This window comes from Brassica rapa, chromosome A01 (assembly GCF_000309985.2).
Source record: "Brassica rapa cultivar Chiifu-401-42 chromosome A01, CAAS_Brap_v3.01, whole genome shotgun sequence".
In the NCBI taxonomy this organism is placed as follows: Eukaryota; Viridiplantae; Streptophyta; class Magnoliopsida; order Brassicales; family Brassicaceae; genus Brassica; species Brassica rapa.
In genome coordinates, this window is record NC_024795.2 from 22,850,334 (window position 1) to 22,867,981 (window position 17,648).

Consider the following 17,648-nt stretch of genomic DNA (forward strand, 5'->3'; position numbering starts at 1 on the left):
GACCGAATTGTAGTAAAAGTCATCATTAATTATATGCTGTCGGAAAATATTTCGTAGCTACAATCATAACATCTGTAATTCTAATGTATCAGTAACTACATAAAATATGTGATTATTATGAACTTATATCAACAAACACATATTATATAGTAAACAACATAATCATAGTTTTTTGTTGCTAGATTTTTTTTTAACGTCTGAATTGATTAATAGAGGAGGGGTGAACCTCAAGGAGTAACAAGCCTTTAAACATAAATACATAATCATAGCTTTTTGTTGCTAGATTAGACGTTGCAATCCAACCTAGTAATAAAAAAACGACATTATCCAAATAAAGAACCAATAATAACTAACTTAATTGATCCAAACCAATTAAAATATCTAGATTGAATATATTCAGTTTTCTATTCGAAGTGTGTCTGATTCACTTTTCCAACAATTAGAAATATGATTATAGCGTTAATTACATAACACATAATAGTTTTTTTTTAAATCAAAACGTAAGTCATATTTGATGATCAAATCCAGGAATCTTAGGATCAAACAAGTATTTATCCAGCTGCTGCTTGGAAGCCTACTCAACTTCTTTATCCTACCAAGTTACAACAGCTCCCCAACTACCAGCACTGGCATACAAACTGGATATAAGAAATACATTCCCTGGTGCGGCTAAGACCATCTCCAACTCAAACCTATTTTTTTTCTCTAAAATAGAATAACTATATTATTAAATAATTTTTTGCTCTAATAGTTTATTCTATAGTAGAGTATTATAGAGGAAAAATAGAGGGATTTCACTTTTTTACTCTATATTTGGGGTAAAAAGGTGAAATCTCTTTATTTTCTCCTCTATAAAAGCATTTCTAACTTCACTCTATTTTTCATTTTAAAAAATACTTGTTACTTGGTTTGTAATCGCTACTTGACTCGTAAAGTCGAGTACTTGGTTTGACCAAGTCGAGTATCAAGTAATCTATTTAAATTACTCACAAGTACAAGACAAGTATCAAGTATTCAAATCAAAGTAACTACTTGGCGCTGTTTGGCTTGTTACTCATTTTTGTTGATGAACAAATATACATTTTTTAAATCATAGTAAAATAACTTGTTTATATTTCTATTTCCATAAGTTAATCAAACATATGTGATATATCTTGACCTTTTTTTCCTTCTTAGATATTATTTTTCTCGAATTGACTAAAATATAGGAAAACAATGAAATATTTTGTATGCATAATATATTTACATAGTTTTGAATTTCAACGAATTAGCAAAAAAAAAATACAAATAATTATTAAAAACTTGCAAATTATTTACAAGTAACAAGTAATAAAACAAATCAAGTAACTTGCAAGCCTGTCAATTTTTTGTTCAAGTAACTTGCAATCCATCTCCTACAACAAATCTCCCTAGTTCAACTGTGAGAAGCTCAACCGGTCTCAGTGAATTTATGGAGTCAGGTTAAAAAAATAGAAGATTTGGATCGGAACTCAAGGGTGATTTCGTATTTTACTCAGGATGGCATCTTACATTACTCGGGTATCTTACAAGCTACTGCTATCATCGGCGGTTGACCGACCGAGTCATATTCATTAAGGTGGAGCATTGTCGCTAGCCGAGGTATGGCTGATCTCTATAAATTTGTAGGATCAGGTGCTGAAGAGAAGATTTGGGTCTGAGTCCCGGGAGAAGGACCCTGAGTAGAAATATCGATATGACCCGCTGCTTGAGTGCGAAAACTCTATAATAGAGATAGATTTGTCTCCAGTATATTCTTTTATTTTCTCTTTTAAAAGATAATATTTTTGATATATTATTTTTTAGTTTTACAAATAATACCTTTTATTTGTGAAATTTAAAAGTTAACACAATTATTTAAACATTTCATAAAATTATTATATTATTTAAACTAAATATTTTTAAAAACTATTATGTACATAAAGGTATAATTCTATTTATATAAAAGGTGTATTTCACAAAAAAATATTTTTTTGGTTATAATTATTATAGCAGAAAGTTAAATGACCATTTTATAAATAAAAAATATGTTTTTATTGTAGATGTATGCTATTATTTTCTCTCTTTAAGATATAGAAGTGAAAATAACAATTTCTATTTTAGAAGAAAAAATAGAGATGGTTAGAATGAGTTTTCCTCTATAGCATTTACAGTTGAAAATAAAATAGCTACAGAATTGGAGATGTCCTAAAGATGTATTTAAAACAAATGCCTATCAATTAATATGTCAATGACTTGCAGTAAGGTCATACCTTCGGTGCTGTTGCCTACTTTTACTTGCTTCTCTCACATGTTAGGTAGTCAATGTGCTGTGGAAGTGAATCAAAGAGTGGGATTGTTCTTATTTGGTTTCAGTTGGTATTGTTTGTCATACAACGAAGCTTCATCTACGTTATTCAATAATGAGTTTAAAGTAGATAAAGTTAAACAATAGTGACAATTTTCGGGCCTGAATCATATGGATGTAATACGATATTGCTCACTCCTTCACTGAATTGCCTCTCTCTTGGGTTTTGGATACTTGAGATGGTCTATTCACGTCTCAGTTAAAGGTTGCTTATGATGTAGTTTTTTTCTTCTTAATAGGTATCAGATTGGTCTTCGGTATACTGGTGGTGCCCGCATGTTGTTAAAGCTTAACTTTAAAATTTGGTATCATCCCAGTAGTCGTGCCAGTCGGTATTCGGGATTTTGACATTGATGGCGAGCTTTGGGTTAAATTAAGACTGATACATACAGCTCCTTGGGTTGGAGCTGCGTCATGGGCTTTTTTGTATCACTTCCAAAGATCAAATTTGAGCTGGCACCATTCCGATTGTTTAATCTAATGGGTATGTGTTAGTCATGATCGTCTGGTGCTTTCTCGTATCCCATTTATGCCACATCTTTTCATATATATCTTATTAAAGAGTGGATACACTATCTTTTGTTTCGTGAATTTTTTGAGTTGCTGATCATATAAAATATGCAGTGGTTATGCTATTAACTATTGCTGAATAATGTGGAAGACACATCCCATTTAATTGAAAAGGAAGTGCAAGAGTAATTGCTCATATCGTTTTCTTCATTTAGCATGAATGCTTCGGGATGATAACATCAGGACTTCCTGTTCTATCAATGTAAGTCTTACTATGGCTGTCTTCATGCATCTTCTTTGCTAAACTTAGCTGTTTTTATTTTCAACAAAGGGTTCAATACTGCATTTGCTTTTTTTTTTTTTTTTTTTTGACATCGAAAGCTCCATATCTTATTAAGTAACTACCAAGAGGTTGGTCTCATGAACCATCCAGCTTGGGAGTTGAGAGTTTACATGGGAAAAAATAAGACCTCGAGACCGAGCATCTTTTGCAAGGCGGTCGGCTCGGAAGTTCAGGGATCGAGGAAGAAAAGATATAGAGCAAAAGTTAAACATAGAACGAATAAGAGGAAACTCATCAAATTCAGCCAACAGAGATGGCCAATTGTCTTCGTCGTCTTCTTCAAGTAGTCTGACCAGTTGGAGACAGTCCGTCTTGAAGGTCATTGCACTATGGTCTAACTGAATAGAGGATTTCATGGCCCACAGCAGGGTTTGGAACTCTGCGTGTAGGGGGGTTAAGACTCGGTTACTAGCAAATGAACCATAAGTCATCATCCCATCCTCGTTAGTTAGAACCATTCCTCCTCCATAAAAATTATCATCTCTGTGCCAGGAGGCGTCTAGTGTGCAGGTGGGGCCTCGATCGTCGTCTTGAGGCAAAGGAGCAAGGGGGGTCTCTTCGGTATCGTCTTCTTGGTTCTGCTCGACGGCCTGAGCAACGTTCCAGCTCTCTGCTTCTGCTCGGGCAATTTGGACGGTCTCTAACGGGGAGACATCCTTACCATTGAAAGCCTTGTCGTTGCGAGCTTTCCAAATGTACCATATTAACCATGGTACTGCTGCACTTATAGCATCTGGAATTGCATAGTCCTTTGCGCGCCATAGGACATGGTTCAGGTTACTATATATCGAGTCACACGGGAATAGCCCCGGAAAGTGCGGTACGTCCGCTAAAGCCCAAGCTTGGACAGATGGTGGGCACTCAAAAAGCAAGTGATTGCTGGTTTCTTCTTCCGCTCCGCATCTCGGGCAGTGACGATCTGTTCCGCAGTGGCGATCAGCTAGCGAACTGCAGACCGGTAAACAGTTTGAGATCGTTTGCCAAATGAAGTGCTTGATTTTTTGAGTAGTCTTGAGCTTCCATACTTTGGCTTGAAGCGCTAGTATACTAGGCTCGAGGACCGTGTCTGTTCCAGAGAACTCCATTTTCTCCATGGCGAGGGAATATCCCGTTTTTACTGAGTATACACCTGATTTGGTGTGGATCCAACAGTAGCCGATGGCACGGGGAGAACGCGTAGGCTTGAGGCTTTGGATGAATGGGATGTCGCCGTGGGCTATCAATTCGCGCAAGAGGTCGGGCTTCCAATCATTTGTAAGCGGGTCGATCAGGTCACTGACCCGTAGCGAGGGATTGAAAGTAGGGCCGCGAGGTATGGCTGGGCGCGCTGGTGTAGTTGGGATCCATGCGTTTACCCAAACCAGGGTGTTGTGTCCCGCACCAATTGATTTGCGTAAGCCAGATTTCAGGAGGGGTTGAGCAGCCATGAGACTTCTCCATACATAGGACGGGTTGCTCGCCTTGTTGACATCAATTGGGTTGGAGTTTTGATAATATCTTCCTTTGAGGACTCGTGCCAGAAGGGAGTTGGGATACTGGATAAGTCTCCAGAGTTGCTTCGCAAGCAGTGCGAGATTAAAATTTTTAAAGTCGCGGAATCCAAGGCCTCCACTATCTTTTGGAGTACATATTTTCTTCCATGCTATCCAATGGAGGCCGCGATTGGTGCTCCACCAGAAGCGGGAAATAGCGCTTGTGAGTTTCCGAATGATGTCCTGGGGAAGTAGGAAGCATGACATAACGTAGGTCGGGAGAGCTTGTGCCACTGATTTAATCAGGACCTCTTTTCCACCCTTTGAAAGCAATTTTGCCGACCATGAGTTTATACGATTCTGTAATCGTTCTTGGATGAATGCGAATGCTTGTTTCTTGCTTCCACAAATTTTCTCGGTTAAGCCGAGATATACTCCCATGCCCCCCTCCTTTGTAATGCCCAGTGCCTGCTTGATTGCCGTTTTTAAGTCTGGTGGGACCTTGTTACCAAACAGAATAGATGATTTATCTATATTTAGTTGTTGTCCAGAGGAGCATCCATATGTATTTATGATCTTCATAAGCTCCGTGCATTGTGCAACTTCTGCTTTACAGAAGAAGAGGCTGTCATCCGCGAACAGGAGGTGAGAGATGGGTGGGCTACCTCTTGCGATCTTCAGTCCTGTGAGCCTGCCTTCCCTTTCAGCTCCTTGGATTTGAGAGATAAGCGCTTCTGTGAGGAGTATGAAAAGAAAAGGGGAGAGTGGATCGCCCTGACGAATTCCTCTTGATGGGGAAATGCTGCCCTTTGGTTCTCCGTTTATGAGTACTTGGTATGATACCGAGGAGATACAGATTTTTATCCAAGATACCCATTGAGACGAGAAACCGAGTTTGAGTAGTAGAGCTTCGAGAAAGGACCACTCCACTCTATCAAAGGCTTTACTCATGTCTGTTTTGATGGCAACGAATTTAGCTTTACAACTCGGATTCGTACGCAGAGCATGAAAGACCTCATGTGCCACCAAAATATTGTCCGTTATCAGGCGTCTAGCCACAAAGGCCGATTGAGTCTCCGATATTAAACTGGGCAGACAATGCTTAAGACGTTTACTCAGGATTTTGGAGATGATCTTGTAGCTTACATTGCATAGGCTTATAGGGCGGAAGTTAGTCATCTCACTAGGGCGCTCAGTCTTCGGGATGAGGCATATGTTCGTCTGGTTCAAGCGGGGGTCTAGCGTTCCATGCTGGAAAAAGTCCTTGACCGTGTGAATCATTGCTTCCGCTGTGATACCCCAGTACTTTTGAAAGAAAAGGCCAGTCAATCCATCTGGGCCAGGAGCTTTCTCTGGGTTTATGTCAAACACGGCTTTACGGATCTCATCATCTGATGGAGGTCGTGTTAAGGCTGCATTCATGGTGGGGGTGACCTTTTCGGTGATATATTTTAAAGATTCTGCGAAATCAGATGGGGCCGACGTTGTGAAGAGAGTTCGAAAGTACCCTGTTGCCACTTCCTCGATATCATTCTCTGTTTCTGCCCATAGACCATTTATTTTCCTGAGTTTTGTGATTCGGTTTCTGGCTCTTCGCTGCTTGGTAGTAGCATGAAAGAATTTTGTGTTTTGATCACCTTCCCGAAGCCAGTTTGCGCGACTTTTTTGTTTCCAGTAGAGTTCTTCATCTCTAAAGGCCGAACATAGACTCCATTTGAGACTTAAGATTGCTTCTTGTGAAAAGTCGTCGTCGATCTGGGCCTGTTCTAGCTGGACTTTGATTTCCTCTATCTTTTTTGCGGCATTGGAAGGGTTGTTTCGTTTCCATCGGGAGATGAACTTGCGGCAATGAGCGATCCGATCGCAGAGGTCTTCTTTGTTAAAGAGATTTGGATCATTCCATCCTTGGAGTATGGTATCACGGAAGCCATTTTTGCCTATCCATCTCTTATCGAATTTAAAAGCTCTTTTTCCTTGGTTCTTTACAGACAGGCAGCGCAGGAGAACGGGGCGATGGTCACTGCCCCATAGGCGCAAGTACTCCACATTTGAGTGGGAGAAGCAGTGATGCCAATCTTCGTTCCCTACCGCTCGGTCTAACCTGCATTGAACTTTTCCAGATGCTCTATTGCCTACCCAGGAGAGTGGGTTTCCTTTGTAGGGAAAATCGATCATCCCACAATTTTCCAGCATACCTTTAAACGGTAAAAAGGAGGAGTCTGGACGTTTCCTGCCTCCTTTTTTCTCCAGGTTACTGATTATTTCATTAAAGTCGCCTAGCATCAGCCATGGTCCATTCCTTGTTAAGCTCATACGGGTAAGACGTTCCCATACATTTTCCCGGTACTCAACGACCGGATCACCATATACAAAGGTAATGAAGACCTTGTGTCCTTCTATGGTGGCCTCAATATCGATCATACGATTATTGGAAAAAAGAATAGTAACATCAAAAGAATCTAAATAAAAAAGTGCTAGTCCACCGCTTCTTCCCTCAGGTTCCACGGTGAACAATTTATTATAACCAAACTCAAACTGAAAATCTTGAAGAAAAGAGTAATTGTTTTTTGTTTCAGAAAGAAAAAGAAAAGAAGGAAGAAAACAGCGGTGCAGCTCCCGGAGATGTTGCTTTGTCAGATAGGCTCTGGCACCCTGACAGTTCCAAGCTATTGCACTCATATCTTCTTACTGGGTGGTTTCTGGGACACCACCGAACCTGAAAGGGACACAGACTTTTTGCTTAGAGCAGAAGGAAACACCTCAGTACGAGGGACCATGGACGAAGAAGATGTTACGCGTTTACCCGGTGCAGTCTTCTTCTTTGGGGAAGCACGGTTGTTGAGCACCTGAAGTTTCTTTGATGCTTTCGCTCCTTTTATTTCGGGAGAATGGGGGATCTTCTTCTTCAGTAATCCTTTAGGGATGTACGCGCCAGATGCGTTCTGTTTTGCGGTCAGGAGCGTTGCATCAGCCTTGGGGAGTGTGGAGTGCTGGCTCGAAGATACTCTTTTCTTGTACACAGCATTAGCTGGAGAGAGTTGGGATATTGCCTCAATTGTTTCTGCATAATGGACAGGAGAATCTCCAAGAAGATCATCATTATCAATATCTAACATATTTTCATCAATACTCGCAGCCTGCCTATTCTCATCCAGCCTATTTTCAGCCATCTCTAGGCGTTCCGTTTCAAGAACTAGATTTTCTACCTCAGCTATCTCAAGATCAGTTAACGGAGTATCTAAATCCTGATCAATGCCTATGTCGTTCTCAAGTGCTAAGAGGTTTTCTCTTTGTTCCAATTGTGGGGTTTCGTACCTTTTGGCTTGTCGGATAGTTAGAGGTGACTCCATAGCTTTCTCCGTGGCCTTTTCTCTGATGCTCAGGGTGGAGTTCCTGCGGACGACGGCCGGTGGGCTTGTGGCTGTTGCGATGGCTTTACCTTTGAGACGGCGGATCCTTTCGTCTTCTGCATTATCGTTTGCAGCTTCTGAACCTCGGGTTGCGACTATTTCTCCTGATTCCAGGGACGCACGGTTATCAGTAATTGTCTTTTGAGAGTCGACAATGGCTCGGGATCTCTCCGTGCGATCATTCGCTCCTTGGTGAGACACGGCGTTGTTATTAATTCTGCTCCTTGGTTCCTCCTGGCCGCGTCTTGGTCGCCATTCAGTGTGAGTTTTGTAGCTTGACCGTGTCTTGTCGTTGCGAGGTGAACTTCGAGGATAGTAGTTAGAGCTGCGTCCTCCCTTTCTGATTGGGCTTTCCAGACGACTCCACACCTCCCTTCTCTGGTGTGTGTATCGGTTATCCTGTCGACTTGAGCTTTTGCGATCTCTGGTTTGGAGGCCGGTGTCCCGTGCTTCACGAGTTGAGTAGGATGGGAGCGTGCTCTTCCTTCTTTTGTCCTCACGGTTAAGATCACTGTGTCGTGAGGATTCCGATGGGCTGAGGTATCTCCCATTCGGAGGGGAACGAGGTCTCTTTAGCAGGTTCCTCGAGTTGTCGCCATAAGGAGCTTGAAGAGGGAGTCTTGATTGTTCATTGGGGTTGAGGCTTTCAAGTCTTTGCTTCCTCTTGAGCTCCCTTTCCTCCGGTGATAACTGCGGGCAAGTATTTTCATCATGGGAGATGAGCTTGCAAGTAAAGCAGTAGCGGTGGAGACCGTCGTATGAAAGAGTTACTTTCCCAATATCTCCGTTTGGAAATCCGATTCTGCGTTCAAATTGCAGTGGTTTGTCAGCGTCAATAGATACTTGGATTCTCGCCTTCTTGTCATCAACGAGGAGCTTTGTACCGAGTGCGTTGGCTATCCTTGTGAAAGTATTATCATTACTGCATTTGCTTAAGTGCTTCGTACATAAAAAAGTCGTTCCCTGTTCAGATGAGGTATACAGTTGTAGAATTAAGCATATGTTTTTTTGTTTTCCTTTTCTTCTGTGAATTTTGGGAACATAAACTTTAAGTTGCAATACTGTATAATTTTGAGCAGATGCTGGTATTCGTTTTAGCTTTTTCTCTCTGTTGGTTGTTCACCCTCTTCGATGTTTTGATATATCAGTTGCTTGCCTCTTTTCTCCGCTTCATCTCTTCTAGGTTCTTGACCAAATTACTGACAGAAGATTTGCCTCGATTATTTGTCCGCCCAAAGAAAATTGTCCTGGATTTCCAGAAAGGAAAAGCTGTTGGACCTATTTCAGAGGACCTAAAATCTGGAGACATGCAGGAAGTCGTTGGGGAACTGTCTGTTACTCTTGTAAATGCCCAGAAACTTCCATACATGTTCTCTGGTAAATTATACTCCTTCCACATCTTCCCTTCTTTAATTCATTATTTTCTGACACTCTGTGTTGTTTTAGGGTCTATATATACCCACAAGTCCATTTGAATTCGTTGAGCAATAAAAACCAGCTATCTGTATGCATTCATCACATGTACTGAAGTCTTCATCACTCTACTTTTTCCTTCATTCAGCACATTTTGTTGGATAATTGATAACAGGTAGAACGGATCCATATGTTATTTTACGTATGGCTGATCAAGTTATCCGGAGTAAGAAGAACAGTCAAACTACTGTTATTGGGGCTCCTGGTCAGCCAATCTGGAATCAGGTGAACTGCTTAAAAATATCTCAATAGCTTATTCATATATTTATTGGTGAATTAGTTCTTGTGAAAATTGCTAAAATTTAATATAATGTTTCTCTATTATATATTGTCAGGATTTCCAATTCCTCGTTTCAAATCCTAGGAGCAAGTATTACAAATTGAAGTCAACGACTGTCTGGGATTCGCTGATATGGCTATTGGTACCGGACAGGTAAATCATCTTTCTTTTCTTTTCTTTTTACTTGTTTGTAATCTGCATAAGACAAGCTTGATATGTTATAGCGAATGACTTCTCAAGATGATGATCGCCTACTTCATTCTCAAGCTTTTTCATGTTTTAAGTGTCTCCTTCTCTATAACTCTGCTTAGTGCTTAATATCAACATAAATTTCATAATAGAAGAACCCAGTTTCATCTCATTATTCTCTGAGAACTAGCACTAATACTGATAAGATTGGAGCTAGCTTTTAGTTTATGATGTAAAGACCATGTGATTGAATGAGTAAGAAAAACAATCGTTTGTTGATCTTCTTGTCAGTATACAAAGAAAGGGCAACTTGATTCACTTAGCTATCCCTATATATATATTATTTTTTTTCAGCACATATATTTATTGATGCTGTAGCTTTAGTAGTCAGCCTCTGCTCTAATAAATTGTTATCAGGCGACTGATTGGTTGTTCACCTATTAGTCTTCTCTGCATTAAACACCAGGAAACGGTGCTGAATCCTAAATATGATATATTCTGTCCGGTAACCTTATTACTTAATAATACATCCAGGTTGACCTTGGATCACTGCCAGATACGGTTCCTAAAGACAGAGTAGTTGTTTTGCGAGGCGGTTGGAGTTTGTTTGGAAAGGGATCTGCTGGAGAGTTACTATTGCGGCTTACATTCAAATCGTACGTGGAGGATGAAGAAGATGAGAAACGCAATGCAAAAGCCAATGTTCCATATGCATCCGATGATGAAATGTCTGATTCCGAAGAACCTAGCTCATTCGTGAAGAATGACAAGATTCCTTCTGATGGTCCTAGTCAAAGAGTCGTTTATGAATGTGCTGTCTGCATTAATTTTGAGCGAGGAATTTCAAGGCATAGTTTCATCAGAGGCTGGGGACAAACTATATGAAGGTGAATCAAGCGTGTCACCAGTACCTTCTAAGGCTGGGGAGGACTCGAAATCTCAACCGGAAGATTTTGGCAGTGGGGGCATATCAGAATTTGAAGTGAAAAATGTGAATTCTGATGGAGGTAAGTCGAGGCTCTTGTCGTATAATTATTTTGCTTCTATGGTTGCTTGGTCTAAAACGATTAAGCTTCATAATTTCAGGATTAGCATTATTGTGGTTCGGTGTAATAACTTCTGTATTGGTGCTCGTTGCTATCAACATGGCCGGCTCAAGTTTCTTCAACCCGTAACATGGTGTTGTATGGATCACTAGCGATTTCTTTTGCCCAAGTAAGTCTCTCAACCTAGAAATGGAAACTTAGTTCGTTCTGTCTATGGCTGTCAGTATCAGCTGAATTCACTTGAATAGAAAAATGGAATCTCTGCATATAGTTGGGAAGCAGTCTTGCAATCCCTTATGGAATCACGCAACCGTTTTTCGTTAGATTTTTGCTGGCATAGTTTCTGCTTTGGCCTTTCCTATTAATAATGATACTCAGAAAAAGAGTTGCCAGTTAGATAAAACTATTAATGGAAGTTGAAAATGAAGAACCAAAGTTTCTGTGACCGAGGAAACTAGAAAACGAATGTGGTATTTTGTAAAAGATTGTGCGATCTACTCAGTGCTGGTGGAGTCTTCTTTCTATTTAATATGACATAGTTCGGTCCAAATATTTTCAGTTCTGCTGTTTGCATGTATTAGTGCTCCTTTGTTGATTGACTGACCAAGGCCCTCTTATTTAATGGCAGGTTGGTTAGTTTTTTCTTCTCGTCCTTAGAGATGGCTTATAACGAGGTCTCAGTTTTGTGTTTACATTTTAATGCCGTTGCATGCACTAGAAGAGGGGCACTTATTGGCGGCGGAAAGTTTTAGGATATAGTTGACCCAATCTCCTACAACTATGAATCAACGTGTATACCCGTGGTTTTTATAGTAAAATTATTTTCCATTTAAACAAAGTTTATCTTTTCTGCAAGGAAACGATTCTTTTTACCATAACACGTAGCATAATCAGTGATATAATGCTGCTCAGTTTATTTTATTACCATTTTTCAGATACAACAACTGAAATACGCTGCCATGGATGTGCTTTTCTAGATGAGCAAGAGTCTAAACAAGGTGCATTTTGTTTTTTTCCGCTTTATTCTTCCTTTTTTGAATTGTTTATGGCTTTTTAAGTTCTTCATGGTTCCCAAATAGCTAATCTCCTTATTCAGGACTGTTCTCTCCCCAATCTTCTGATCACCTCTCTCCACTTGTTATTATTCAAGATACCATAGCTTGAAATTCCTTGCTTTTATTGTGTTTCAAATAGCATTTTACAACCCGCAAACAAACGGAAAGAACGTGGTACACTATATGTATATAGCTATAATTGCTTCTCTTATTTTTTCTGGCTTTTGCGGTTAACAATTTGCGATATTCTAAAATGCAAACACAAACTTGTAAATGTCTATCCTGTTTCTCTCTAGGATATACTATCAGTTTTATTACTGCTATACATGCTGGATAATGAGTCTGGAGTATGTTTATTTATCAGGTGTAAAGCCAAACCAAGCCATAGGCGCAAGAAAGTTCCCACACTGAGGAGGTCATGGTCATTAACACTGGGTAAGTAGTAACATAATACCGTCTCTTATGAAAAGCCACAAAAACTAAAAAAGATCTGTTGCTGGAATGATTGATATTGTTACTGCTAGAATCATGCTTATATAATATTTAAACAAACAAACAAAAAAACACCAAACGTACAAAATCATGTTTAAATGTATTAGTTAATTGCACGATTAGATCTACGCTCAGTATAAAGGATACACGCAATCAAACAAATAATTAAACTAACAAGGGGATCGTGGGTGCATTAAAATAAAGTGTCAGTAAACAAAACAGTAATCGATGATAAAAGACAGTGATTAACAAGTGAGGAAAATTACAGAGGAGGATTATATTACCAAAAAGAAATCAGAAGTAAATCACGTGAAGGCGTTGAGATCACACGTCAGGACATGTGGTGGACAGTGTTCGTTTGTTTTCACAACCTCTCTTCGGTTTCTCCGTTCTCATTTGTCTTCTTCCTTCTCATTTTATTATTTTTAACCACACTCACTTTACTACAATATTTCTGTAATATAGTAACGTAAGATCTTTCAGTAAATTTTTTTTTGTGCACAAGATCTTTCAGTAAATTATAATACCTTTTTCATTTATTGAAACCCTACGAGATTGAAAGGAGGAATGATCCTTTCAAGACAGTGTTTCATTATGCGCTCCCGTCACTTTTCTACCGGTTATTCTCATCTCTGTCTAGTTAATGGAACTACCACGTAAATTTAATATACGGAATTAAATTGGACAATGACATTTTTTTGTTGATCATGACATGGGGGCACGCATAGGTCTATTTGTTGCACTGGACCAAATAGTAATGTCATGTATTGGATATATATTGTATAAAGAAAACTCTTGTATAAATACAAAATTTTGAGCTGTCAATAACAAAAAAGTGGCTATTATGTAAACATTGGTGTCCCCATTTCCTTGTACATTATGCAATATACCAATCTTTGGAGATATGAAATTTCAATTATTGGAGAAAGAACAAAAATGGTTTGGTGTTTCCATGATTATGACCAATCAACGAACCAAATTTCATTTTCTAAAATTGTTTATTAATATATTTGCATTCAAAATACGAGGAAACATAACTTGTCAAAGAGTGAATCGAATTTAACGGACGTCAAAGTCCAACATTTCCCTATAGTTGTTTAGCATTATAAATATGGCTTGGATTTGTAAACGTGAGTGTTAATGGTTGGCAGTGGTACATAAAAAATATTTTATGAGATTGTGCAAGACCTGGATTTTCTTCTCTGTAAATTTGAGTATAAGGTATTAAAATAATATGTTACATTTATAAAAGAATTGTTGGATATTTTCCCATTTGTGTATGAAAATAAAGAAATAAATACTCATGGCCTATATAATGAAAATGTCATTATTTGTAAATTAAGTATATTCAGTTGTTGCCTTTTTGGTTAGTTGTCGTTTTTACTATAAGATGTTTATTATTTCGAAATGTTAATTTAAATTCATATCAACTAAAATCTAACACAATTTTTTAAAAAAAATTCAAAATGAAACATAGCTTAATCTATGTTAAATTAAAATTTAGAAATCGATTCAACAACAACCATAGTATATCGAAATTATCAATATATAATATTATGGTTTTGGATTGGTTAATAGTTTTGATTTCTAGTATAAAATTAAAAAAATTCAGCCATTTTTATTAAGTTATTTTTATCAATTAGAATTATAAATTTTATAAGATTTAGACTTACACGTTTAAAATTAACATTACACTATATATATAAACTGAACTAATTAAACTAAAATGTAAATATATCTGAGTATATTTTATTAAAATATCTTTTCATTTATTTTTGGTGTTGTTATATTTTGTGCTAATAAATCAAAAACCAATTACATAATCCCATCAAAACATAATTACCAGAAAAATACAAAAGTCAAAGACATTGGCATAACTTTAGATATTAGCACATTGGCATAATTTAGATACTAATTAATTGCATTCTATCTATTTTCGGGAAAATATTAAACATTTTAATAAAATAATGGGAAATCACCTTGTTTTGTTCAATAAATACAAGAGAATCATGCTCCTCACATTTTTATTTTATAAAGACAATCCCCTCTCACCATCCATACACTTTCACTTCTCTATCTCCTTCGGATTCTTAAGGTAATCTCTTCCCCTCTCACTCACTGGTTTATCTTTTAGTTTCTTAGATCTCTCTAACTTTGTTGATAGTTGCTACATACCACAAGCGAACCATGTCGGTTTTGATTCCTCTGTCTTCAAACTTCAAACAAAGTTGCAGAACCTGCTCACAATTTTTATATCTTTTGGTGGTAGAAAATAGACATTGATTGGCTTTGTAGGAAGTCTAGATGTTCAGATCTAAAGACTTAAAACCAAAACTGAAACTAATTTATAGAACATAACTAGAGGTCTTGACCTGGTATAATGGCCAAAACCTCCTAGTATTTAGAAAAAATAATAATTATAGAACATAAACTGCATGTCTCTTTGTCTGTTGAGTAGATTACAGTCTCCATGAAGGTTACACTATAGTGTTTACAACGGCTTGTTTTTTGTTTCTTGTGTGTGTTTGATGCAGTAAGGAGAGGAATCTCAAAGTAATGGCGGATCTTAAGGCACCGCTTGTGAGGCCAAAGAGAAAGAAGACATGGGTAGACTACTTCGTCAAGTTCAGATGGATCATCGTCATATTCGTCGTCCTCCCAATCTCAGCCACACTCTACTTCCTCATCTACCTCGGCGACATGTACTCAGAGTCCAAATCCTACGAGCAGCGCCGCAAGGAACACGACGAGAACGTCCTGAAAGTCATCAAACGCCTCAAGCAGAGGAACGCAGCCAAAGACGGTCTCGTCTGCACCGCACGCAAGCCCTGGATCGCCGTGGGGATGAGGAACGTGGACTACAAGAGAGCTCGCCACTTCGAGGTCGACCTGGGAGAGTTCCGCAACATCCTAGAGATCAACAAGGAGAAGATGATCGCTAGAGTCGAGCCTCTTGTCAACATGGGACAGATCTCTCGCGCCACCGTCCCCATGAACCTCTCTCTAGCTGTCGTCGCTGAGCTGGACGATCTCACCGTTGGTGGACTCATTAACGGATACGGTATTGAAGGAAGCTCTCACCTCTACGGTCTCTTTGCGGACACCGTCGAGGCTTACGAGATTGTTCTAGCGGGTGGGGAGCTTGTACGTGCCACTAGAGATAATGAGTATTCAGATCTTTTCTACGCGATCCCTTGGTCGCAAGGCACTCTTGGACTCCTTGTTGCTGCTGAGATTAGGCTTATACCGGTTAAGGAGTACATGAGGCTCACTTACATACCGGTCAAGGGAGATCTTCAGGCCTTAGCACAAGGCTATATGGACTCTTTCGCGCCCAAAGATGGAGACGAGTCAAAGATCCCTGACTTCGTCGAAGGCATGGTTTACAATCCGACAGAAGGTGTGATGATGGTTGGGACATACGCGTCTAAGGCAGAAGCCAAGAAGAAAGGGAACAAGATCAACAATGTGGGATGGTGGTTCAAGCCGTGGTTCTACCAACATGCTCAGACCGCGTTGAAGAAGGGACAGTTTGTTGAGTACATCCCAACGCGTGAGTACTACCATAGGCACACGAGGTGTTTGTACTGGGAAGGGAAGCTTATCCTTCCTTTTGGTGACCAGTTTTGGTTTAGGTTCCTCTTTGGTTGGTTGATGCCTCCAAAGGTGTCTCTTCTCAAGGCTACTCAAGGTGAAGCTATTAGGAACTACTACCATGATATGCATGTTATTCAGGACATGCTTGTTCCTCTTTACAAGGTCGGTGATGCTCTTGAATGGGTCCACAACGAAATGGAGGTAAGCTAAAAACTATATCTTAAAGTTTCTCGGTTTCGGTTCGATTTTTTTTCGTTTTTTTTTTGGTATTTCGGTTTATAAAAATTAACTGCCAAACTAGAACCGTATCTAATTTGGGTTGGTTCGATTTATGTCTTATTGGTTTTTGGTTTATTCGGTTTTATACCAAAAATGGAGATAAGTAAAAGCTATAAATAAACATTTTTTCGGTTTATTAAAATTAACTGCCGGGTTAGAACGGCATCTAATTTGGTTTGGTCTGGTTTATATACTATCGGTTTTTGGTTTATTCGATTTTAAACAAAAAAATTCGTAACTATATTTATCTTTTGTATTTTAGATTATATGGTTAGAAATCAGATTTATAAAAACATAAATATATATTCGCCACGGTTGTATCCTTTTCAGGTGTATCCCATTTGGCTTTGCCCACACAAACTCTACAAGGCACCAATCAAACAACAGATTTACCCTGAACCAGGGTTTGAGTATGAGAAGAGACAAGGAGACACGGATGATGCTCAGATGTACACTGACGTTGGAGTCTACTACGCACCAGGTCCTGTCCTAAGAGGTGAAGAGTTTGATGGTTCAGAAGCTGTGCGTAAGATGGAGAAGTGGCTGATTGAGAACCATGGGTTCCAGCCTCAGTATGCAGTCTCTGAGCTTGATGAGAAGAGTTTCTGGAGGATGTTTGATGGTGACTTGTACGAGCATTGCCGCAAGAAGTACAGAGCTGTCGGAACGTTCATGAGTGTTTACTACAAGTCTAAGAAAGGAAGGAAGACTGAGAAAGAAGTAAGAGAAGCAGAGCAAGCTCATCTTGAAACAGCTTATGCTGAGGCAGATTAAGCAATGAAAATGAAGTTTGAGAGAGGTGGAGAATATTGTTATGGGTTGTTGTAGTGTGTCGTTTCTTTTGCAATTTGTCTGTTATGTGTTTTTTTTTTCTGTTTTCAGTTTAGTGTCTTGATGATGACTTTCGTTGTTGGTTGTTTGGACTTATGGTTTGAATAAATGTTAGATTTTGAGATTTGGATTTTGCTTATGACACCTTTGTTAGAGATGAGCCACGTTTCATATGAATTTGTCACTTAATTTGGTTATGGTTAGAGTGAACCGAGAAAGATGTCACATTGGGGTCTCTAAACCGAGAGCTTCTGCAGTGGGACTAAGAATGACAGATGATGCCAAGGAGGCAAGGATTATCCAGAC

The 17,648-nt window shown here is 39.0% G+C and overlaps 2 protein-coding genes across 3 annotated transcripts; both read left to right on the forward strand.

The window, feature by feature from the left end:
• The first annotated feature begins 2,248 nt into the window (after positions 1–2,248).
• Positions 2,249–13,174, forward strand: LOC103836934 (tricalbin-3). The gene is given in 14 exon segments (XM_033276321.1): positions 2,249–2,376; positions 2,605–2,650; positions 2,652–2,786; positions 2,789–2,849; positions 3,119–3,137; positions 9,284–9,477; positions 9,689–9,798; positions 9,909–9,933; positions 9,936–10,006; positions 10,577–10,837; positions 10,839–11,049; positions 11,129–11,257; positions 11,717–12,578; positions 12,904–13,174. Coding segments are annotated over 12 exon segments (1,350 nt in total). The 3' UTR covers positions 11,218–11,257; positions 11,717–12,578; positions 12,904–13,174.
• LOC103836950 (delta(24)-sterol reductase) lies at positions 12,547–17,468 on the forward strand. 2 transcript variants are annotated; one of them, XM_033292015.1, is made up of 3 exons: positions 12,547–12,578; positions 15,170–16,433; positions 16,842–17,468. In XM_033292015.1, exons 1-3 carry the CDS (start codon positions 12,562–12,564, stop codon positions 17,283–17,285), a joined length of 1,725 nt encoding a protein of 574 aa, XP_033147906.1. In that variant the 5' UTR covers positions 12,547–12,561; the 3' UTR covers positions 17,286–17,468. The 2 variants fall into 2 exon arrangements, with proteins under 2 accessions (XP_033147906.1, XP_009111528.2); XM_009113280.3 differs by lacking the exon at positions 12,547–12,578 and adding an exon at positions 14,571–14,730.
• The last annotated feature ends 180 nt before the right edge of the window (positions 17,469–17,648 follow it).

Excerpts from the sequence above, each read along its gene's own strand:
- LOC103836950 (XM_009113280.3), top strand. The coding sequence starts at position 14,603 with ATGGGAAATCACCTTGTTTTGTTCAATAAATACAAGAGAATCATGCTC. Across the intron at positions 14,731-15,169 it reads ATCTCCTTCGGATTCTTAAG|TAAGGAGAGGAATCTCAAAG; the intron begins GTAATCTCTTCC and ends TGTTTGATGCAG. Across the intron at positions 16,434-16,841 it reads GGGTCCACAACGAAATGGAG|GTGTATCCCATTTGGCTTTG; the intron begins GTAAGCTAAAAA and ends TATCCTTTTCAG.